Source organism: Mustela nigripes, chromosome 4 (assembly GCF_022355385.1).
Source record: "Mustela nigripes isolate SB6536 chromosome 4, MUSNIG.SB6536, whole genome shotgun sequence".
Taxonomy (NCBI): Eukaryota; Metazoa; Chordata; class Mammalia; order Carnivora; family Mustelidae; genus Mustela; species Mustela nigripes.
In genome coordinates this window covers 169,733,287-169,754,363 of record NC_081560.1, presented here as the reverse complement: position 1 = coordinate 169,754,363, position 21,077 = coordinate 169,733,287, and the positions used below count along the sequence as shown (strand labels likewise).

The 21,077-nt window shown below is 44.9% G+C and overlaps 1 protein-coding gene across 5 annotated transcripts in view; it reads left to right on the top strand.

The window, feature by feature from the left end:
* SORCS1 (sortilin related VPS10 domain containing receptor 1) overlaps positions 1-20,868 on the top strand; it is a 503,535-nt gene extending 482,667 nt beyond the window's left edge. The window contains exons 25-28 of one of the 5 annotated variants that reach the window (XM_059398526.1): positions 15,394-15,499; positions 15,622-15,782; positions 16,360-16,362; positions 20,639-20,868. In XM_059398526.1, coding sequence (XP_059254509.1) covers positions 15,394-15,499; positions 15,622-15,782; positions 16,360-16,362; positions 20,639-20,715 — 347 coding nt within the window. In that variant the 3' untranslated portion in view covers positions 20,716-20,868. Of the gene's footprint in view, positions 1-15,393; positions 15,500-15,621; positions 15,783-16,359; positions 16,363-17,313 lie in introns of all 5 variants that reach the window. The other 4 variants (XM_059398527.1, XM_059398523.1, XM_059398525.1 and 1 more) reach the window with 4 other exon arrangements.
* Positions 20,869-21,077: the final 209 nt, after the last annotated feature.

Here is a 21,077-nt window from a genome sequence, read left to right as displayed (position 1 = left end):
AGGACCATAACCAAGATAAACCCTGAGTGGGTCATGTATGATCTTAGGATCATTGATCTTCTATCTTTTCGCGGCTACGTAGAAATCTCAGTGATAATTCAGATAATTCCAAGTGTATAGAAATAGATACTATTGTGTTACATTAATACTAAATTAACAGTATTTATTGAGTACTTATTCAGAGTATAGTTCTGGTGCTGCATGGTATACAGAGGCTAACAGGACATGGTCTTTATCCTCAAAAAACATAATCTGAATGGAGTGTGGTGTCGTCTGGTGGTCACAGTCGTGGTGGTGTGGTGGGGGGCAGGAAATGGGCAATGGTGGAGTATCTCAATAAGTACAATAAATAAATGCTTATATAGAGAGGCAATACAGTTCAGCACTTAGATTTTTGCAATTCTGCAAGCCAGATCATTGGTTTTAGTCTTAGTTCCCTCACTTGCCCTCTAGACCTTGAGAAGAGACAACTTCTCAAAGGCTTCAAAATGGCACCAACACCTATGTCTATGAGGTTGTGCAAGGGTGAAGTTAATTCAGTCAGTGCACTTAGAGTAGTGCCTGGCACATAGTAAACTATTGTTTTCCTTCTATTTTTTTTTTAATTTTATTATTAACAATCAAAATTGTATAGGAAATTTGAAAACTGGAGATTCTGGGGGTGTGCCTAGGTGTAGAGGAAGACCAAGTAGGTTGGCTGCTGGCCTCTTTTCTGTTTCTTTTCTGTTTGGATCATTTCTCTCTCTCTCTCTCTCTCTCTTTAATTTATTACGGTTTCATGAAATACTTTGTTTAGAGAAAATCCCACTGCCTTAAAACCAAAAATAAATGTTTAAAAGTCACTGTTGTGACCACAGGATGGCAGAGGAGCATGGAAGTATGCCAGGCTGTACTTTGTACTTAGTTTGGTGGGCTCTGGGAAGTCATCAGGGTGTTTGAATGGCGGGGGGACCGACTTAGAGTGTCCCTTGAGGAAGGTGACTCTTAAGCGCTGAGAGGATTGAGGAGGGCTGGTCTTGTATTCTCCAGGCTGCCATCCTAAGTCCTCTATTGAACAGGCATTTGGAGTGCCTCCCCACTCTGAGCCAAGCGATGTTCTCGGCATAGGATAGGGTCTGTGCCTTCACGAAGCTTCCGTCACTGGGGAAGGCTACTTGGGGAACAAAGTAATAAACGCTACTTTCTGAGTTGTACTGCTGGTGAACATGCCATGAAGAGAAGGAGGAAGTGTGAGAACATAGAGAATTATGCAAGACCTGTGAGAGCAACCTTTAAGCCTAAGGCATGAAAGAAAGCTGCCAAGTTATCTCAGGGCATTTGATGATCTAGGTTAGCTGTTTCCTACCAAAAGGTTGACCTTCAGTCTTTGGTGGACATTGGTGACACATGGCAATTACACAGGGTGGGTTGTATTGGAAAACAAAGTTCAAAAGCATCAGCTATAGTCATCCTGATAGCCAAGCCACTGACAGATTTTTCAAATGAGTGGCAAGTAACAACTTGAAATTGTTTTAAATAGATCCACTGATTAATTTAATTAGACAGCCCAGCCTGTTGAGGTGGCAGACTGAACCTTATCAGCCTCTCCTCCAATAGCTGGAGCTACTTGTTCCCTTTCATTCCAGAGGTTAAAAACATCTGAGCCTGATGTTCCATACTGAATTCTGGATTTGCAGGGATGTGGCCAACTATCCCATCCTTTGTAGTCAAAATTTGCTTTACAGCTAGACAGCTTCTATGTGAACGCTATCTTTAGGCAACATATTTGCTATGGGTTAGCTTGATTTATTAGAAAAGACTCCCTTACCGTTTACCAGGAAAGGGGCCCCTCGTAGGTTAAATGAGATAGAGAACTAACCCTGCCCATCCAGCCCTGAAGGCCACCTGCATTTCCTACCTAGGCTTCCTCCCATACCCCCATATTCATCTTCTGTTATTTCATGTGCCGGATTTTTATTTAACTGTTTTTCACATCACACGCCGGAAATGGTTCAGAATATCTTGCTGAATTTGGAACCTTATTTTCAATGTTACTGAAGGAAGCGTTCCTGTAAGTGGCGCCTGGTAGAGCTGGGATCAGACTTAAAAAAAAAAAAAAAAAAATAGGGATCAAAAAAGTGGTAATGAGCTAAAACTTGTTTAGCCAGGGCTTGGCCAGGGAAACAGATACAGGAAAGACCAGTAAAGCCATCAATGTGGGATTCATAGTTCCCCGTGGGAAGGAAAGTCCATTCCTGGTAACCATGAACGGTTAATTTCACCACTGTAAGTTCCAGATGGCAAGGTTGGGAAGATCTGGAAAACTTCTCCAATTAATGTTCACGGTTCATTCCATCCCTGGGAACTTGGGGAACAGGACTCAGATCTCCGGGAAGAAGAGGGTGGCCCGAAGAAGGTATGTTAACTGGGAACTCATGTAAACACACTGATATTTGAAGACTTCCCACAATGGAGATCCGTATGATGAAAGATTATCGAGAGACTAAAATTAAAAAATAGTTTGAGGCAAAACCCCAGTGACTATGCAGTTGGGAGAAAGGGAGAAGTCTTTTGACTTCCAACCATTGTGCGTTGTTCAGGGTTCTTCTCTGTCAGATTGGATAGTAGGACTTTATGGCAGGATAATTCCAAACCTTGATCAGCTGGTATTATTGATGATGATACTGATCAATGATATTGATACTGATCAATGATATTGATCAGTATCATGACTGGCTCATAGAGTACAGATGGACTTATATGTGAATAATCCGCTCCAGTTTGACGAGTAAAGGGAGAGGACATCAAGGGCTGAGGGAATAATGGAAGAGGAAACTTGGGCTGTGTTGAGTGTTGCCATGTTCTTCACAAGAACAGTAGAGTTGGTCATACCCACAGGTGCAGCGTCGCTCTCAGCCTGTCACTACAAAAGACAAGGCTTATGTGAAAATGGGCTCTCTTCGGTGCCTCTGGTGAAGAGGGAAGCATGTGAGGGATCTGGTTCCCTGGGAGTGCCCCTAAGTTGGCCCTAGCCATCAGGAGAGTGCCCTAAGTCAGCCTTGGCCATCTGATTGTTGTAAACTATTTGAACAGAGTAGTAGATTGGGTCTACCAAGACACTGGGGGAAATTCTCTCACACTTAGAAAAAATGGCACACTGGGTCGGAGATAATGGATTGAGACACTTGCCACACTTTCTCTGATTAAGTTAAAATCAGCACACTCCTGTTTGGCTGGGAAGAGAAGGATGAAGATACGTGGGGAAAAGAGGAAACAGTGAGGAAGAATATTTGATGCTGAACTTCTACCTCACTCCTTTTCCCTTCTTTTCATATTTCCTACAGGCAGGAGGACATAAAAATTAAAAAAAAAAAAAAAAAAAAAGGAAAAGGACCACTGTTTGCAACATTTCATGTCTCATAAGCAGGATTGCGAATACCTTCCCAGGGACCATTACAGCCGCTGCTGCATCCCATTAATTGCCCAGCAGATGTTCGGCAGCCTTCTTTTAAAAATGTTTGAGCCAGAGTGTGTTGCTAGTGAGAGAGGCAGTGCATAATTTGTTTTGTCTCCAAGGAGAAAGAGCTGTCTTCTTTCAGGAATTTACTGGCCTTATTTTGTTTGTCAAATTCAGTTCCCTGTTTGCTTTTATGGGAGCACTAGGTAAGCACTTCTCGGTCTGGACGTCATGAGAGACTGGATGTAGGCTGTTCGCCCACGTGCTACCTGGGAATTCGTTAGCTTTGGTGTCTACACGGATCTCAACTTGGAACCAGTCCTTGTTTTGTTCTTCGTGATTCCATGCTTCTCCCTTTCTCTTCAGTTCCTCCTGAGAGCTTGCCCACTCAACAACGATGTTTCTCTGAAATTCTCTTTGTGGAAAAAAGGGATTTGAAATTACGTATGAATAGGGTGAGGATGAGAAGCCCTTAAGGAGAAGTTGAGGGAGGGCTGGGACCTGCATAAGCTCTTTTCGGCTTTGGGGACCTGAAAGCATCCGTGTTTAGCAGACAAAGATCATGACGTTACACAGCCCAGAGAGAGGGGAACAGTAGTACAAATCGATCAAGCCAGCCCTTGACTAGAAATGCTGGTGTTCTGACTGAAGTTTACCTTTCCTCATGCTGTTCCCAAGCGAAATACTCTTCCCCCATCCACCACCTCTCTCCATCTCTTGTCTCTTTGTATTTTAAGGGTCAGCTCAGGGCCAGCATTTACGTGGTGTCTTTCTAGAGACTTTACTAGAAAAAAAACACTTTTACTACTTTTACTCTTCTTACCATCTATCTCTTCTCGAAGCCCACATGGATTTTTAAAACCTATATTTGTCTGAGGATGATGATGGTAACCATTGTACCTCATAGAGAACACACATGTCTCCGGTGCTCAGTAACTGTGACTTTTGTAAGTAATTAGGTGTGTCGTCAGATATATTCAAAATCCCATTCCCTCCGTTAACCTTTAGGTTCAGTTTGCTCAATTGCGAACCTGCTCCCTGACATGCTGCTTCTTACCAAACAACTGGTGAGGGGAGACTTGCCTTCATGTACCCAACAAGCATCTGAGGAAAATGCATCTCATGTTTCTCTTACATCAGGAATCCCTTCAGGAAGTGGGATACTTGTTTGTATGCACATTGTGGGAAATGAGCAGGTTGAAGAAAAATTAGAGTTCTGTATCTCGGAATAAGAGAACCTAGAGATGCAGTGAGAAGGAGAGCTATTCCTGAAGGACCCTGTGGCAAGTCTGTGTTTCAGCCTTCATCTCCTTGCTTTGGTCACTGGCGAGAGTACACTTTCAATTGTACTCTCCTGACCTTATCAAACCAGACCTTTTTCACATCTTTTGTGACATCTCCCTGGAGCTCTCTCTCATCTATGCCTTTACCCTGGCCTTCAATATTTTAATTTGTAATATTTTTGTTTATCTATACTCTTCCACACTTTAAGAGCTATGATGTCACCCTAGGGAGAGTTTTTCCAGTAAGAATCGCAGGACGTCTTCACATCTAATGCAGAGCATTTGATCTCTGCAGGTACTTATGGAAAAACAAACTTAAGCTGTTAAGAAACCTCGAAATGCCAATAGTTTTCTCATTGCCCCTAGTAACTTGGAATTTACTCAAGGGTGAGGTCTGTTTCCAGTTTATCATCTCTTCTTCACAGGCTTCTGTGCCTCACTTTGCAATTACGCCTTCACTCACTCCACACTGGCTCGACCTGAGGCACAAAAATGATTTGCACGAAACTTTACTAATTCTAAATAAAGAAGAAGGAGAATATTCCATGCAGAAAGCTCAAGAAAGATGAGCCTTTATGTTGAATCTGAATTTGCCAAGGAAAGAGAAAATAACCATGGCACGTTGAGGCCTTGAGGGGCTATGTTGAGCAGAGGCAAAGCAAAGTGACATGTGATTTCTGAACAAAGTGATACACAGTTTGACATGGTTTGGGGTGTCTAGAGATCTATCCTTAAATACTCCTAATTGGTGTATCTCCTGAAGGTGAAAGTATGAGCAGAAGAAAGAGAGAGGGATAAATTCAGGAAGTCAAATCTGCCATTATTTGATACTCCATTCATATTATAAATGGTTACTCATCGTCCACACAGACTAGTGAGACAACCCTCATTACTGCATTCTTGAAATTACCAAGAATGTTGAGTATGGAAAAGGAAAGAAGGGGCAGATGGAAGGGATTTTTAAATAATAAGTTTGGGCAACAGTCAATAATTCTTTCTCTCTTTAACGAAGTATCAGACCTTTTCAACCCAAGAGGGAAGAAGAGATGGTAATTTATCTGATAGCGATGGAGACTAGAAGTAGGAGCCCCTTTTTTCGGTTGCCACAGATTAGTGGTTCGTGTTGGGTTTGACGTCATCAAGCGTAGGAGTGGAAAACCCCATCTGGAGGCTGGAAATAAGAGGTTGAAACTCAGGGGAGCCCAGGAGCAGACTAGACATTCAACTCAGAGCTTTGATTTGCCACCTTTTAGCAGGTTCCTGGGTAGAAGGGATCTGCTGACAATGGATAGATCAAAGCCCTGATTCTGGTACAAATCTCCCAAGCTACTTCACACCCTGTATCTTTGGTGCTGTGAGGACCCATGGTCCTGAGTAAATTCGGTGTTTATATTTGAGAGTGAAAGTAGAGGAAAGCAACTTAAAAATGTGTCAGCTCTTTCAAGGTAGAAGAGATGAGCCTCTGCACGAGAATGAAAATTACTCAGCCAGCAAGCAAGGGGTAACACTGACATCTTATTTAGAACACAACATCTAACCAGATTGATTCATACTAAATTACAAACAACAGGACTATGGGGATGATTTGCATTTCACTGGAGTGATTTATTGGACAAATATACTGAAATTTAGCTGGTAGGTAGGGGCTGCTCCACAGAGGAGCTAGAAGAGCTAGAAGGGCTGGAACTGATCCTTCCCTCAAAACAGGTATGGTTGGAAAGACTCCATACAAACTAGTGTAGACCATCCCAGTGATAAAGCGATAAAGCAGCTGTTCTTTTTTTTTTTTTTTTTTTTAGTTTTATTTATTTATTTGACAGAGAGAGATCACAAGGAGGCAGAGAGGCTGATAGAGAGAGAGAGGGAGAAGCAGGCTCCCTGCTGAGCAGAGAGCCCAATGCGGGGCTTGATCCCAGGATCCTGAGATCATGACCTGAGCTGAAGGCAGAGGCTTACCCCACTGAGCCACCCAGGCGCCCCAAAGCAGCTGTTCTTGACCTGACTCTACATCGCAGTGATTTCAGCAGCTTCACAAAAATAGAGATTTTTCAGGTCTCCCTGCACATACCCTGAATCTGAATCCCAAGGAGTCATATCCGGAAATCTGCATTTTTCACAAGTTCCCCCAATGAGACAGGTACAGCCAGGCCTGTCCCCCATGCTCACCAGACTCTCCAGCAGAACACTGCACAGACACAACTCCATCTGCACAACAAGGGGAGGTGCACGCACACATGGCTATCACCAGCAATAAATCCTATTTACAGCTCAGGGCATCCACTAAAGGAAAGGCATGCATTTAACAAAAAAAGAGTCTGTGATATTAAGTGCAGGAGGAAATTAGTAATAAACATTAAAATCTAATTTTTCCGCATATCTGGAGCCAACCTAATTGGCAGAACGGGTAGCCGAGAGTGGGAGGAAGGAGAAAAAAAAAAAAAATGGAACATATCTCCAAATCTGAGATCTCCTCTATCCATAATCTAGATGAATGGCAAAGGCCAGCCAAGAGCTGTGGCCGTGAGGCAGTTGAAAAATGATTAAAGTGTGAACTAGAATCTTAGTGGCAGATGTAATTGAATAGCCATGAGTTTTATGAAAGTTGAACAAATTATATTATCTAGATGCTATTAATGTGCTAGTGTGAGCAGAAAATGATCCATCTGCATCTCCCTGTGGTTTTACATGTGTGTGAGAATAAGGGTGCTCTACAGCCTTTGGCTTTCCATTGGGGTCTCTGCTTTTTGGAGACTTGGATATGTATGATAAAAAATGTGAAAGGTTAATATTTCTCAAAGGAAGAGATTCAAATTCCAGTTTGAATTAAAAAAAAAAAATTAATACACGGTAACCTCCCAACCTCTCCTGTCTGTCTAACAGTCCCCTGATTTAAGCTGTTGGGTTTAGGAAAGCTGTCCTTTGTCAAGGGTATGCGTGGGTTTTTAATAAAATTGTTATCTTGTGTGATCTTTGCCCTCTGTGGTTGCTGCTGACTGGTTCAATTTCTTTCTTTCTTTTTTTGGTTTAATAAAAAGATATTATCACGGATATATTAGAGACTTCAGTCTCTATTCAGTCTCTGTATATTAGAGACTTCAGTTAAAGGGCTTCAGTGGCTACCCTTGGATATGTTATGAGTAAATGTGGGAGGGGAGGAAGAACCAGAATTTCAGCCCAGGTCGGGATACATCATGAATTCTGCCTGACAGTTTCACGTTGAGAAAGATCCTTTCCACTTGAAGGCAAAATTAGCATTAGTCGAGAAGCTTTAGAAAATATAGTATCATCTAAGCCACATCATTCTGCATGCAGATGCCACATTGTGGAGTTGTGGGGCTCTGAACTGTAAAGTGAAATAAATTGTTGCAGTAGCATTTTCCATTTAGGGATGAAATTAGTACTAGTGAAATTCTTCCACAGCCAATAAATTCATCATGTCCCTTTAGTCTCTGGTTGCCTTGTTATCTACACAGTTATTATTTATAAGTCTTTGTGAATATAGTCGCCCTGGTAGTATTTTTCCTTCGACTTTTTTGCCCCAGATTAAAATATATATATTTATAGATAATTATAAATATATTTATATATAAATGTGTGTGTGTGTGTGTGTGTGTTTGTGTATTTTCCCTCTGCAAATGTTTAGGCTTTTCACATCATGTGGATCCACTGGCTTCTGACAACTACTAAGCCATTATGGTGTTATGGCAAGTAAGAACAGATGCCAAGATATTTAAATATACCCCTTTCGCCAGTGCAGTTACCTGAATGTGATACTTCCATAAATATACCAGGGTCCAGCACCGAGGTTGCTCTTTAGCTTTAATTCTTTCTTCATCGTTTTTTTCTAAGGTTTTTCTGGACCCATTAAAAAAAGTGTTCAATATCTACCTGATAACTGGCCTGAGTTGGTAAGAAACACCAGCTGAGGTGTTACTAGAAACTCTTGGGTGGAAAATGGTTAAGGGGGAGTTATCAGATGAACCATTCAGAGAAAGGGTACAAACATGCATCACATTGGAAATAGGTAGAAGTAATAAGTAGTTAGGATGCACCAGATACAGTTCCCCAAGGGGAAGGCAAGGCACATAGTCCATAGAAATTGGCAGGAAATAGAAGGCAGGAGAACACACGTAAAAGACAAAGACACCAGAATCTAGGACAAGCTACCTTTTAGACACTAATTGTCTTATATCTAGAGTGATGGGGATTGTTCTGGATTATATCTATAGTGTGTGCATAAACTTTAATAGCATTCCTTTTCATTAATAAAGTGTTCTGGTTTAGGACAGAATAGTTAGGATTATCTTACTTATATCCTGCCTCTCTGCCAGTAAGGGCAGAGGTCCATAGCAAGAACTGAGTAATGTAGAGCCCAAACATAAGAATTGCTAATCAGGTGTTTAACCAATTGAAAGAGAAGAATTTTGAATAGAGAAGGTATCATAAGCTATTGCTGTGTAATAAAGACCACCCCGAAATTTACTGGCTTAACAGTGAGTTGCTGTTGAGTCTGTGGATCAGTTGGATGGTCCTGGTTTTATCTGTGCTCATTGTGTGTCTGCCATCAGCTGTGGGTCCTTGGGTAGGGGGTTCTACTGGTCTTAGTCTTCTGGTGTCCAAGATGTTTGGTGTCTTCTAGAACAGCCTTGATTAGGATAATTAAATTCTTCTCCATGTGGTCTGTCATGCTTGATCAGGCTATTCTGCACGTGTTCATACGTAACAATGACAGGATTCCAAGAGAGAAAGCAAAAGTGCAGAGGCCTTGAAACTCATGATTGGCACACTCTCATTCCCGTGTCATCCCATGGCCACATGCTATTGTCGCCCTAGCCCCGATTCAAGGGATGAGGAAGCAGGTTTCACCTCTTGGTGCGAAAAGCTTCAGACTTAGAATGTGAAAGGCTTGGGCACAGAGTAAGGTAGAAAATTGATCCAGCAATGCAGCCAATCTCCACCACGCTCTTAGGGGAGACTTGAAATGCTTTTACGTAGTCTAGCAGGCTCTCCTGAAGTCATACCCAGATTAAGCTACAAGTAGTAATCGAAGGGTATGTTCTTCTTTTGTTTTTAGTGACCCAGAGAATATAAAGGTCAGACACACTCTAAGATAAGTACTGGATGTTTTAGGAAGGGTGGTAGGTGGGTCCTAACATGCAGTGCTCTCAAACTGGCACACGTCACCATGACATTTGTAGCATGGGACACGTGCAGATTTCTGGGAATGATTCTCAGAGATGTAATTTTTTTTTCCTCAAGTGAAGCTTGGGAGACTGCATTTTCACACATTCTCCAGGACGCTTCTGATTCAGGTAGTCTGTAAACTTCTACTTTGAGAAACACTTGCCAAATTGGTAAGCAGGATTTCTTGTTTACTTTCAACCCTAGAAAACCAAAATGCATCTTTCTCCTCCTGTCTGTCAATTACTGTAATATGTTTGGTCTTTGAGGTACCCAGAGTTGTCATGACTTGGCCAAGTGACCTAAACTGCATGACTCAATGTTCTTGAAGACTCATCTTCCCTTTCAAACGAGCCACAATGCTTCACTAGTCATTAGTGCCTCCCTGGAATTCTCACACTGTCCGGCCCTTAGGCCTGCAGGATCACGGCTTTATCCTAGCCAGGAGTGGCAGTCCTCAAGACTCTCATGATTCTGTTTGGATTTGAACCAACAGAAAGGCCTGTTGGCCAGGAAAGAGAGCTTTGTAAGTGAAAACCCTTTGTTTTTTTCTGTTTTCTTTCTTTCTTCCTTTCTTCCTTTCTTTCTTTATTTTTTATTTTTAAGGTGTTATTTATTTATTTGAGACAGAAAGAGAACAGCAGGGGAAGGGCCAGAGGGAGAGCAGCAGACTCTCCACTTAGCAGGGAGCCCAACTAGATCCCAGGCCCTGGAGATCATGACCTGAGCCAAAGGCAGATGCTTAGTCATCCAGGCACCCCACTCTTTCTGTTTCCTAAATAAACTTTGTGCCATTCCCATATCATTTTAATTTCTGGAGACATTGCAGACCACATGGATTTTGTGATATTCAAGGCATGTAACTAAAGCCCAGTGTAGGTAGGGGCGCCTGGGTGGCTGGCTCAGTGGGTTAAAGCCTCTGCCTTTGACTCAGGTTGAGATCCCAGGGTTCTGGGATCGAGCCCCACATTGGGCTCTCTGCTCAGTGGGGAACCTGCTTCCTCCTCTCTCTCTGCCTGCCTCTCTGCCTACTTGTGATCTCTGTCTGTTAAATAAATTTAAAAAAATAAATAAATAAAATCTTTAAAGCCCAGTATAGTTCTGCTTGGGAGGCAGGAGAGTCGAAAAGAAATTCACATTTGCAAACTTGCTTCTGTAAGTTCCTTGACCACAGTAACTTCTGGATTAGAAATGTAGAACTGAATTAGAAATGTAGTTCGGGGTTTCAGAGTCCTAGGGCAGGTAGAAGGTCTCCAAGAAAGTCCCTTTGCTCGAATAAGAATGAACACAAAGAGCCTGGTGTCCCCAGCCGATGCCCCCGTATTGTTGACTTCATGGCTTGGAAATAAACCAAACCAAGGGGCAAGGCTGCAGCAAAGGGGAATGTGGTACTCAGGGTAAAAGCATTTCCTCAAGCATGTTGTGCAGGACCTTGGTCTGCAAAGGGGCTGTGGCCATTTGATTTTGGGAAATGCTATAGTGAGTTAAATGAGTTTCTGTCCTGCAGGACTGTTACAAGCTTTTTTCTTATTTTCTTTTTTCTTTTTTTTTTTTTTCTTAGATGTATTTATTTATTTTAGAGACGGGGGAAGAACAGGGGAAAAGGGGGAGAGAGAATCTCCAGCAGGCTCCACACCCAGTGCTGTTTTTATAATCAGCCTAGGTCCTCATGAATAGAACACAATAATTCAGCGCATGTCTGAGTCCTGCCAGGATTTCAGAAACAGTGTGTGCCAGCACCCAGACTTAGAAATGTGAAGGTAGCGATACCTGGGTGTCTTCGTCAGTGAAGTGTCCGACCCTTGATTTCAGCTCCAGGTCATGATCTCAGACTTGTAAGGGTCCATCCCCACATCCTGCTCTGGGCTGGGCACGGGGACTGCGTTAGAGTCTCTGTCTCCACCCCTCCCCTGCTCCCTCTCTTAAAAAAAGAAGAAGAAAGAAATGCGGGGTCCCCTACAGTACTGACGTATCCCTGCTTTGCTCTGTGTGCATAATGGCAAATCAACCACTCAGCATTTTCTTTCAGGCTTCTACCTTGTTTAGGCCGCAACTGGAGAGAGATTAATTTATGCTAATTCCACACCAGAAGCTAAAGCCCATTTATCACCCCTTTCCATTCCTCAGCAGAATACACCCAAACACACCTAATCCTCGGGCACACCAAGATAATGCAGCTGTGGTGTGTGCAGCAGTAATAGGCCCATTTACATTTAGGGGCAGGTCAGCAAGCAGCCCCGTGGAACCCACAGGGCAGTGATGTCCTGTCTGACCCTGCCCCGCCTGCTGCCGGCTGCCTGAGCCCTCAGAGACAAAGCGATGCAGAGAAGGGGGAGCAGACAGCCGCGCTTTAGATCTCAGAACACAGAAGCTCATTTTTCCAAAATACTGTGCTAATTACTTACCAGTGCTGACGCTGCTTGTATACGAATGATGCTTTCAGTAGGAATGATTTAGAATTGAAGATAGAAACTTGTGATGTGGGGAAAAAGGATGAGGAAGGGAAGAAAAGGGGAATAGTGTGAGAGTGTGTGTGTGTGTGTGTGTGTGTTTGCTTTCTCTTTTAGCAAGAGCCTGGACAAAGCAATTTCCTCTCTTTACTTTTCCACTTATTTCAAATGTCAACCCTTTCAAGCAGGCTAGTATCCCTCCTGGTTACTCCATAGCCCTGATCTCCGCTTATCCCCAAGGAGTGTGCCGCTAGGAATTACAAGTTTAGCTACTAAAGCTAACCCGCCTCTAGCCCTCCTAAACAGAGAGGCCCCTCCCTGAACCTGTATCTGTTCCCTGCCAAGCTAACAGTTTGCATTAGAATGTCTTCCGATTTTTATTTCCTTGCGTGTGATAAGAGTATTGTGCTAATGTCCAGAGAGAGAAGGACCTTATCTTTTAGAGTTACAGATGGAATTACGGGATGGCTAAGATTGGCTTCAGAATACAGAGGGTTGTGGTTGTGAGGACTGGATGTGGATAAAAAGAATACAGTATTGTCTGTGGGTTGATGTTTGTTGAAGCCAGGTGCTGGGTATGTTTCTCTATGCACCTGCACCATGTGTGTGTACCCATACAGCGTAGGTGTGTACACCCACGTGTCACCCCAGTGTGAGCGTGCATGCTTTATGATTCTAACTATTCCTTTTAAGACTTGATCATTTTTTAACTTGGATCACTTAATTTACTTCTCGCACTATAGTTTTAGCCCTAATCCCCACTCTCAGAAATACGTTTTTAAATTTCCGGTATTTTCCACTGAAATTAGCTCCATGAGTGTTCGTGGTAGGACTCGGGTTCGAGTCTTCCTTCTTCCGCTTCCTCGTTGCGAGTCCTCTGGAAGGACATGAACCAGTGAGAGCCTCACAGTTCTCATTCGTCCGGCGGAGGCCACAGCCCTGCCTTCCATTTGTGGAAGTCAGCTGCGAAAATCCCTGTGAAAAATGGAAGGTGCCCCCCTCCCCAGTGACATCCTGTCAGTTGCAGTGTGGGTTCTGAAGTATTTCTGGACTCCTTTGCTGATGCCACTGTGTTTGCCTTAGTAAATGGAAGACACTTTGGTTTTCTCATTTCGACCTGGAAGCACGTGTGCCTTGGGTATGTCCCTGTGGTCTCCTCTCTCCCAGACTCACCCACCGCCCCGCTCGGCATAAGCGCTGCTTGACGTAGGAGAGAGAGATCACAGGGGTTGCCTAACATTCCTGCTTCCTAAAAGCTGATGCTACTAAAACAACTAAACCTGTTTTCTGAGCAACAGGGTTTGACCAGTTCCCCAGCAAAACTATTTGACGTCTGGAACGTGCACTCCAGTTTCCTGGAGTGTCTGGAACATAGTCTCACCATAGAACGTAATAGAACGTAGCCTGACTAGACAGAGCAGAAGCGGCCTCGAGTCCTGTTGGGGTCTGTCAGCATACAGGCCACTCTTCTCGAACTCTCACACCCAGGTGACCAGAACGTTGCCTTCTTGGCTCCTGACAGAGAAAAGCCACAGAAAATGGTGCTTGAAAGTCACCAACCTTCCTGAGTATCAGACTTTCTTAAGTGGGGGAAGGTAAAGTTCAGTGCCCAGGCCTCCTAAGGTGTACGTGTGGCTTGTCTTTCATGCTTGAGCGATGCTGTTTTTGCAACATGTCCATTTTTCTTTTTTAAGATTTTATTTTATTTGACAGAGAAAACAAGTGGGCAGAGAAGCAGGCGGAGAGAGAGAGAGGAAGGGAAGCAGGCTCCCCGCCGAGCAAAGAGCTCGATGCGGGGCTCAATCCCAGGACCCCGGGATCGTGACCTGAGCCGAAGGCAGAGGCTTTAACCCACTGAGCTACCCAGATGCCCCAACATGTCCATTTTTTGAGAGGGTGCAAATTAATGGCATACAAAGTCCTTAAAGCAAGGCAGATTTGACCCTAAGATTGAGGAGGATTTGGGGGTGGAGAGATGCTCCCGAGAGCTGTGGTCTAGCAGGGAGGGATCTTTTTTTTTTTTTTAATATTTTATTTATTTATTTGACAGAGAGAGAGAGAGAGATCACAAGTAGGCAGAGGTAGGCAGAGAGGTGGAAGCAGGCTCCCTGCCAAGCAGAGAGTCCGATGTGGGGCTCGATCCCAGGACTCTGGGATCATGACCTGAGCCGAAGGCAGAGGCTTTAACCCACTGAGCCACCCAGGCGCCCCAGGGAGGAGGATCTTTTATGGCTGCAAAGAGGAGATGTCGGTGCTTCTGAGAGGCTGGTGCTCCTGGCGCAGATTGCTGTCAGGGCTTCCGGAAGCCGTCGAGACGACATGAGGTCGCGCACCCCTCCACCTGCACCACGGTGACAACTCTTGTGAAATCTTCCCTTAGCCATCGGTTTCCTGTGTGCCGGAAAGATAAGCGTGCTCGCAACCTCCGGTCCTTTGTCTCACGTGACAGTCGCAGGGACCGGAGTGAGAGACAGCAGATCATTCATCACGATATTCCCGTTGCTCCTTCGGGGGGATGTGCATTGCTCCGCGTGAGAGAAGCTTGCACTCAGAGTAGAGGAAAATGTCATAATCATAGTGTTTTAAATATTGCTTCAAAAGAAGAGCAGCAGCCGTTGTAAGAAAGGCTGACCCCTAGGGGAGACTTAATACGCGTCCAGCACGGTTGTCAGTGTGTTCACACGGTCCTCACACACACCCCACGAGATACGCCCCGTTACTCTCCCGCCACGTAAGCCTATTAAGGTGAAATCGCTTGCCTAGACTCACAGGGTGGGCTGCGGTAATGCAGGCCTGGAATCGGGGCAGTCTGGGCCCAGGGCCCCCACCGCCCACCCTTCCTGCACAGGCCAGCTGGAGCACTCCAGGGGCTGCGCCAAGACTCAGATGCCCCCTCCCACCCCCATGTCAGCCACGTGACACGCACCTGTGCGTAGGCCCCACGGGGTTTCCTGGGACTCACCTTGGCTCTGCGTGAAGAGCATCAGCACCTGACGGCGTCAGGCGTGCCCTGCCCATGACCATGCCTTGTGTTCTCCCCTAGCCCCGCTGGTGGACCTCACTCCGACCCACAGTGGATCCGCCATGCTGATGCTGCTGTCGGTGGTGTTCGTGGGGCTGGCGGTGTTTGTCATCTACAAGTTTAAAAGGTATGAGGCCCTCTGTCCTTGTCGCCCCTCCCCCTCCCCTCTCCCCGACAGGCTCGCAAGCACGTGTTGCCATGATGTACGTCCCCCGTGCATAGCAATGATGCTGTCTGTTAATGTTTTAGGAAGATCCCGGGGATTAATGTTTATGCCCAGATGCAGAATGAGAAAGCACGAGAGATGGTCAGTCGGGTCAGTCACCCTGAAAGCAGGGCCCATATCCCTCAGACTGAACTAAGGAGGCCTGGCCAACTGCTAGATGAGAAGGTGGAATGCCAGCTCATAGGTAAATGACTCCCAGGAGCCGCCGCTGCTCGGCTGGGCAGTCCGACCGCTCACTGTCTCACCCCTTTCTGGCTTGACCTAACCACTCTCTCCTGCTCTAACATTCCTGAGAGAAACAGCTAAGATGCCTCCTTCCCTGCTTCCTTCAACTGGAGTGAGGGGGGGAAAAAAGCCTTCTTGCTCCTATGTAGTGTTTTTTTTTCTTCCCTCTCTCGTGACGTTATGCTTCCTCTTGCAAAATCTCTTGCTCTAAAATACGGGGCTTCAGAATGTTCATGGTCAAAGAGCAGAGTGTTGACTCTAACAATGTGCAAGAAGGAAGCCTCAGAGGCTAGATCTGGTGATGTGGAGGGCCGGGCAGGGTAGGGAATGACAGGGTAGGCCAGACCCACCTGGCCTCAAGACAACTCTTTGGAGGGCAAATTGTTTCAGAATGCTTATAGAGAAGCGACATCAGGAGACAGAATAGAGGAGGGACAAGCTGATTACCCTGGGATTTTTTTTTTATTAGCAGGAGTCTAAAAACTGCCCCCGAGCCCCGAAACATGGAACCTAAGAATGTTGAGGCCAAGAGGCAGAAAGTTTGCAAAACACCCCAGGAGTGAGGTTTCCTGAGAGAGACCCCTGGGGAGTTAACCTGTTACAGGGCCGACGGGCACATTTCTTCCTCCTGTTCACCTGTCCCTGGCAGGAGTCTTACAGTGGACCTTATCATATATCAATAGAGCTCTCGCTCTCTCTCTATGCCTGCAAAGTAAGCTGGGAATCCAACAGCTAGGTCCAGAGTCCCAGGCGTGATCGCTAAACCCTACTGTCTATGGCAGAGGAAAATTTCCAGGGAGTTAGACAGACCCCTGGGGCCGCCACTGTGACCCATGGCTGGCCCTGTTACATCCTGTCTGGTGGTGTCAGGGCTTGAAGCTGTCCTGTTGCCCCCTCGAATCCTGCATTGTGGAACAAGGCGGATACATTCCTACATAACTGTCTGTGCTTCACTCTAATGTCAGAATACCAAACCTTCTAGAAGGGTGCTCCCTGAGATTTCTCATCAGTGACTTGGAACAGGAAAGGAGCACCTAAATGGAGAAACAGCCCTCTCTTTAAGCAGAGGTGGGAGAGTTCTGTGATGGTGCTGGGTGAGATTTCAGTGCAGGGCCTGGCTTGTCTCAGACATAATAATACCAGCTGGAACCCTATCTGGGGTCCGGCGTTCACAATGTGCTGGCTTTTATTTGGGGAGACAGGGTGATAAATGTGTAATTGCTTTAGGTTCAAAAGAAAAAGCCTTTTCTGTCTTCAAGTCCAGAGAAGCGTTCACCCTGTCTATTTACTTCTAAAGCTTCTAAGTGCATTTTTGTGGGTCATTTGGTTTTCAATCCCATTTCCACGGGGTATGAAGCACTGCGCTATTGACTGTATTAAAGTAGCAAAGCCTCCTTCACCAGGAGAATCCCATAGCTCGTTGCACAGTCTCTGACACCTTTCCATTGTCAGTGTCATTAAATGAGTAAGTGTTACACGTTTTCTCTTAGGAGAGTAGCTTTACCCTCCCCTCCCTCCCCTTCTACTCAACCTGGTGACTCATCTCTCCGATTGCAAAGAGCAAGACACGCCACTCCACCTCCAACGCCAAAGCGGGGATCTGCTGGGGCACAATTTGCAATTTAAGGAAAACCCCCCAAGGCTACAGGCGACCTGCTGATCAGGAAAGAATTTCTCGCTCTTGTCAAGTACACCATCCTTCATGACCACTAACTCTATGTTTTTTTTCTTTCCTTTGTTGTTCTGTTTCCTATTTTGCCAGGAAGTATTTCCATAGTTGCTGAGAATCAAAGCACAAAAGAAATCCCTACCTATGTAAATGTTTGAATGGAGGACGCCAGTAAAAACAAAAACAAACAAATAAAATAAAAACAATCAAAATCCAAACAGACAGACAAACAAACACTCACTGCATCGGGACTTTTTAATTCTTCAGACACAGACAACAAGGGTTTTTAGCTTTAAGCCTGTGCATGTGGACAATACCTTGAGAACATGCTTGGAGGGGCAGTGTACAGGTGCTCTATTTTAATGGAAAAACACTCCCCTCCCCTTTCCTCTTCTCTCTCTTTTTTCTGATCGGTCGTGTTTGTAGAAAATTCATAACATATAGAGGCCAAGGAAATCTGCATGTGTTTTTGGAAATATTCTTGGCCCTAGATTTAACACCAATTTTAGCCCTAGAGGCTGATGGGGGGATTAGCCGCCCCAGCCCCTTTCATAAGACACAACGACATGCACAGGAGTGTGAAACCCTGAGCTGTTTCTCTGTCCCACTTGCCTCATTGCCAGTTTCTTTTCTAAGTTATCTCTGGTAGCTCCGGGGGGCCAGCAGTGGCCACCAGGCTGCTTGTGTTTTGCATTCTGAGCGGCCACAGGGATGAAGGAGCGAGGTCAAGTTCCACGTATGCAGGCAGAGTAGGGAAAGCCGGCTGGCTGCGGGGGCAAGCATGTCAGAAGTGGATCTCTGTTTCCTGTCCACCCCTTCCCATCACAAAGGCTTTCCCTTGTAGCTTTCGTGTTCCTGCCCCCCAACTTATGTAGAAAAGAGCATCCCAGCTCCCCAGCGTCTGGCCTCCCCATTTGTTTGCTATTCCCATAAGGTCATCCTCAGTTGGTGTCTTTGTACCTCTTCCTTCCGGTCTCCAAGTTGTCTTTCAACTCCCCTTACTTTTTCTTCCTAAACATGTTATTGGATTCTGGACATTAACCTCCGTGTTTCCTAAATACTGGCCTAGCCTCTGCCGGCCTTGTCCCCGCCACACACACGTTTCAGATCTGTCAGCATGCCAGCTTCCCTACACCTCTGCACACTGACCCAATACATCCTGCCCTGCAGGGTTCGGCTCCATGTATCCTTAGTTTCCTGTAGAACCTGCCTCTTCCAAATAGCCTTGCCTTTTCCCACCTGGAAACACGCAAAGTGTGTCAAAGAGTTGATGTATCCAAAGCAATTCAAACCTGGCCACATACACTGGAAAAAGCATACAGATGCGTAGTGGTATTCTCACACCTTAGCAAAAATCTCGTGTGTGGATTCCAGAACATTCTTGTGAGAAATGTTTTGAATGCGTTCCTATGTGGCAGGGCAATTTCCTTCTGTAATGGTTGCTGTTACCCAGTTTTTGTTCTCTCACAGTACAGTAAAAATATTTGTAAAATAAAACTGATTTTAACCAGAAGAAGAAGCAGGTTAATGGATTGAATATTTAAAAATGTCAAAAGGTCCGAGAATATACGGGGGTCTTGTCTTACATTAGGATAAGATTTTGATGATGTAGAATGATTCCAGACATTTCCCAGTTATGCTCTCTGATCTCTGAGTATCCTATTATTGGCAAAGGAAAAATTAGCAAGCCGAAAGGGGAGGAGGTAGATGTCTAACTAAGGCAGATTGACTCAGAGCATGAACAATCAATCCCCATTTGCCCAGGTCAATAATGAAAGAAGACCCAGAGTAAGAAAGAAACAAATGTGTGTCGAGCAGGCGGCCTTGAAGGATTAAGAATTAGGCAAAGCCTACTCTAAAATACGGGAGAAAGCAGTTTTGAAAACCACCCAGAGAGAGCAGCCTCCTCTGTGGCCAAGTTCCCAGGCCAGTCACAGTCGATAACAGGGTCCTGGTGATCCTGGGGGTCCCAAAGATCCTGGCGATCCCTGCCTTCACGTAGCTTAGGCAGGGCAAGAGTAGCGAAGCTGCAATCAGAAGTGAATCATTTGGAAGTTTTTGTGGTTGAAGATGCCCAGGATGAATCTGGGAAATGGATTATGCCTGAGGCGGCCATCTGTTTGTAGAACTCAATTGATCCCCCACCTGCCAGGCTTCCTATCCCATAGGAAACATCCTCATCGATCTGCTTCAGTTGGAGCCTTCCCAGTTTAATCTGGAAGACAAAATGTTTGGAAACCAAAAGAAGCTCACTCAAAACAGCACAGGGAGTCCTCAGAGTTGCCGTTCAATTAATTTTAATTGGAAAATTATGAAAAAGGGAATAACCCTCTTAGTCTCGCACAGTGCCTTGCCTAGAGTAGGTATTAAAAAAATGACTTTGTTGAAGGGATACATGGAAGAATACATGAGAAGACAGAAGGAAAAGTGGATGTGTGAGTCCTAATTAAAAATGGAGGTAGACGTGAGATGCCTGGCATTTTGGAAAGTGATCACAGATGGCCAGCTCTCCTGTTCAGCATCTCCGGGACCCTCAGGTGCCTCTCCTCAAAGCTCCCTTCCACTTGTAGGAGAAGAGTGAGGCAAGGGGACCTCATTGTTCTTACAATCTAGGGCTGTGGTTCTCAAAGCGTGGTGTCTGGACTGAGCAGTATCAGCATCCCCTCAGACTTCCTAGAAATGAAAATCTGGGGTCCCCTGACTGCAGACCTACTGAATCGGAAGCTATAGGGGGTGGGGCCCAGCAGTCTATCTTTACCAGCTTTTTCAGGTGACAGTGATGTCCACAGAACTTTGGGAACCACCACACTCGGCCACTCCAGCTCAATCCCAAAGAGAAGGCAGTGATGAGAGCCTACAAATGGGAGGGACCCAAGTGCCTACCGACTCGTGAACAGCAGGTGCAAACACAATGAGGAGTTTGGTGGGCTTCAGGCCAGAGGAGTGAGTGGGGAGGGATGCATGTGGAAGGGAAGATTCAGGGCAAGCTAGAAATCTGATATTACAACATTTTCCAAAAATCCCAGAAGGCAAACTGTGCACGCTCTTCCCTGAACTACCCAACCAACATTTTCTCCTTTGCCTTATTCCTAATTGGATTCACGGTCCAAAATGCAGAGGTTTGCTTTGCTTTTTTTTCCCACAAGTTCCAAACAGCAACTTTGAGAGCGATGGGCAGTTTGGCAACTGTTCTGTGTTTTCCAGGATTCCAACTGAGCATTGAAATCCCTCATTTGCCAACTTATTTTTATAGGAAGCCAATTTAAAGAAAAAAAAAAAAAAAGAAAGTTTTCTTATAGTATCGGAACTACTTCTAATTTTAAAATGACTTTTTTGATGTATTTTTTTGTTAAATACTATGTAGTGTAATGTATACTTGCTCTTGTTTATTGCTTTTACAATCATATTTATTAAACAGATAATGTCTCTAAAGTCTTGGCCTCAAGGAGTTTATTTGATCTCAAACCAAACCGTGGCGTTCTGTCTTCATGCAGAAGTGATACAACTGTAGGATTTTATAAAGGCTAGTTGTGTGAGAATATAGCAAATACCACAGTCTCAAAGGATTATTTTTGTTTGTGTGCT